The sequence below is a fragment of the Penaeus chinensis genome, chromosome 7 (assembly GCF_019202785.1).
Source record: "Penaeus chinensis breed Huanghai No. 1 chromosome 7, ASM1920278v2, whole genome shotgun sequence".
NCBI classification, from domain to species: Eukaryota; Metazoa; Arthropoda; class Malacostraca; order Decapoda; family Penaeidae; genus Penaeus; species Penaeus chinensis.
Genome location: NC_061825.1, coordinates 44918577 through 44921792, shown reverse-complemented (window position 1 = coordinate 44921792; position 3216 = coordinate 44918577). Strand labels below are relative to the sequence as shown.

Genomic DNA, 3216 nt, shown 5'->3' with positions numbered 1-3216 from the left:
CAAGATGGCGGGTCACTTCATCCAGGTGGGGATGCCGCCTCTTCAGTTGTTGACAAATATGATTTACTTCCGGGATGACACCGGCCTTGGTGGGTATTCCCGCTGAGGACAGTCAGAATCATTAACTTTCCTCGCGGGACAGTGTCAAAATGGCGGCCATAATAATCCTGTCGGCAGGGATCTGGAGGCGCGTCATGGCGAGAGGTGTGCTCCTCGTACCTGTTCGGCAGGAAATGGCGGCCGGGAGGTAGCCAATGCCACATGTGAGCCCGCGAGGCCCCGCCCCGAGCGCCCCGGCGGCCAATCAGCCCCGAGCAGGTGCCCGTACCTCCGGACGAGCGGGTTGTGCGGGCCTAACGGTGCCTAGTAGCCCTTGGCACTGTGTGAGGGCCCGCCGGGACCTGCACGCGCGGCACCGGCATGGCACATACCACCACCCGCGCGCCCACACCACCCACCGCCCGATAGTGAGTATATCGTATATCCTCACGCCTTTCCTACCACTGAGTACGGGCATGGGCCTCCCACGCCCACGGAGGGTGTTAAGGACAGTGCTGTGGCCGGCAGGAGTGGGAGTCACAGTGTGGCTAACATGGGCACGGCACCCGAGGTGGGGTGCCGCGGACACTAACGCCACCTGTGCCCCCCCCTCCCCCTCGCACTGCCCCTCCTTCTGGAACCCCCAAACCGACTCTGGATAAGTATATCTAGGAATCGGATAAGCTGCAGTGTTCGCGATGCCCTCAGTTCACACGCCAGGGAAGGGCGACGATGTACGCGGTTTGCAATGCATTCGGTGGTGTTCTCAGTGGCCTTATTAGTGTCAGAAAACGTCGAACGAGAAAGCAATAAAGCCTCTTGTTTCGCACTGCTTGGCTCTTTCGCCATCCGGGGGCTTGCGCGATGGCATTCAAGCGAATTATTTCCTGCTTAAATGCTGTTTCATAGGGTAGCATAATTTGTATATGTAATGAGGTTAGTGCACCACAAATATCACATAACTCTGCGTGAGAATGCACATATAAACATACTACAAATATTATCTACAGAATAAGAAGTGTAGCGCATCATCAAGGTCACAGGGTCCACACGTACGGATACTTTATCCCTCATCGTAACATACATACATACGTTTCACTTGTTTCATCATATCCTATTAATTCATTCATGTTGTTTTGTATCAAAGCCGTTAGTATAATGAATGTCAAAACACATTACCGTATGCACTGGCATTAGAACCCTACTACTGTGCACAACTTTTTTATAAAATGTTTTTTATCGGACATACATTATCCTGCACAGAATCACCTATGCACATTTAACAACAACCAAAGTGTACATACATGTCCCCAACACACTCTTGCAGCCTCCGACCTGGCATACTAAACTCTGTGTCCATGTTGCTAATCCCAAATATTTCCGCCGCAGGTCCAAGGGTCCAGCGCTTGTCCGCGCCAGTATGCGGCGACACTGAAGGGCTCCTTCCGCGCTGACCTGGCTGGAAGGAGCTGTGACCTGACCTGACCTGCAACCAAAGAGTTAGAAAGTGAGATTATGCTTATTAGCTTCTGAAAGTGCCTTTGCTGCTGAATATAACAACACGTGTGACAGTGATATGACTGGTAGAGAACATTAGGTTAATCGTTTCCTCGAGAGCGCCATGTGAGCTAGTCATGGGGCCGATTCGTGCCTTCGTGCGCCCCCCTCACGGAACCGCCCCGGGGGAGTCGGTCACCACAGCCAGCCTCTTCAGCCCCTCGCACCACCAGGGCTTCTCCGCACGCCACCGCCCCTTCGCCGCCCACGCCACGTCCCCTTCCCTCGGCTTGCACCACCACCATCACCACCACCACCTCCCGTGTGCCGCCCATGTCAGCCCGTCTTCCCTTGGCGCCCATGACCAGCTCTTCAACCCCCACGCTTGTACCTCTCCCGAGCCCCCGCGCGTGGGTCTAGGATCTTCGCTTGGGTCCTCCGAGACGCCGCCGCCTCCTCCTCCTGCGCGGCCGTGCAGCCCTCACCGACACTTTAAGAAGATCCTGCCCCCAGGAGCGGCTGCGGCACTACAGCTCCCGCAGCACCCCCGCTTTTCGCTGGTGCGTTCCGACACTGCGTCGGGAGGACCCGTCGGCACGGGGGACGCTGGGGTGAACAGCTGCGGCGACGCCTTCGAGAGTAAGCAGCAGCAGCGGAAGCAGCAGCAGGATGACAAGGCCAAGGAGAGGAAGTGCGCCTTTAGGTTCGAGGAGAGTTACAAAGAATGCAAATGGAAAATCTGTGACGAATGGAGGAGGGAAGACAAGGAGGAGAGTGACTGGAAAAAAGACATTGCAGGAGGCAAGTGGAAGAGAGATTTCGATAAACACAAGTGGAATAAAGCGTATAGTGAAGTTAAATGGAAGAAGGAAAATAGTTACAAGTGGAAAAAGGAGAGACATGACGTTGGGTGGAAAAAGGATAAGGATGAATTTAAGTGGAAGGGAGAGAGGGCTACGCTGGCCACGTGCGTCACGCCAGAAGCCAAGTCCGACATCACGTCGCCCTCCCAGGTGGCGCTCGAATTCCCCTTCTCAGACGAGGAAGACGAAGGCGACGACGAGAGCGGCAGCGGAGGCAGGCGCGCCGACGGCAGCAGGCACGAGGCGTGGCCCATCTCGGACATCGTGGAGACGGAGGACGAGGAAGGGGAAGACGTCGCACGGAATAGCGAAGCGTATAATCAGGGAGCGTGGGAGAAAGAGGGAGAGAAGGCAGGCTCAAGAACAGGCAAGGAGAGCGAAGGAGAAGCCGTGGCCGGGCTGAGTAATGCTAGTCCAGAGAATCACAATCTAGTCATCCGCGCTGTGGTCGCCCCAGAACACGCTCACACCAGAGTACCTGAACACACGGCCAGTGGTAGCAGAGCTTCCCATGCAAGTGAAAATCCGTTTTGCAAGCGCCCGGGCTTGTTGCAAGAAGAAGATGAGTGCTCGAGGATGCGCGAGAGCCAAGGGACCTCGGGCATCGACAGGAGCGACGGAGAAGAGGACCTCGACGCCGACAGGAAGGATGACGAGGGGGACGTCCCGCGGGACGGCGTGAGGGCGACGCAGCGCCTTCGTCCTCGCAGCTACAGGTAAATCCTCGAATGGTTTGTAAACACGGTCACGCTGATTCATTAAGAAATAAGGGCGTGCGAAGAGTCTCCTTCCACTATTATATCAATGTTACACCACA

The 3216-nt window shown here is 55.8% G+C and overlaps 1 protein-coding gene across 1 annotated transcript in view; it reads left to right on the top strand.

Annotated features, from left to right (window-relative positions):
• Window positions 1-374: 374 nt before the first annotated feature.
• LOC125027561 overlaps window positions 375-3216 on the top strand; it is a 22533-nt gene continuing 19691 nt past the window's right edge. Inside the window, exons 1-2 of the mRNA XM_047616655.1 lie at window positions 375-467; window positions 1429-3115. Coding sequence (XP_047472611.1) covers window positions 1674-3115 — 1442 coding nt within the window. The 5' untranslated portion in view covers window positions 375-467; window positions 1429-1673. The remainder of the gene's footprint in view (window positions 468-1428; window positions 3116-3216) is intronic.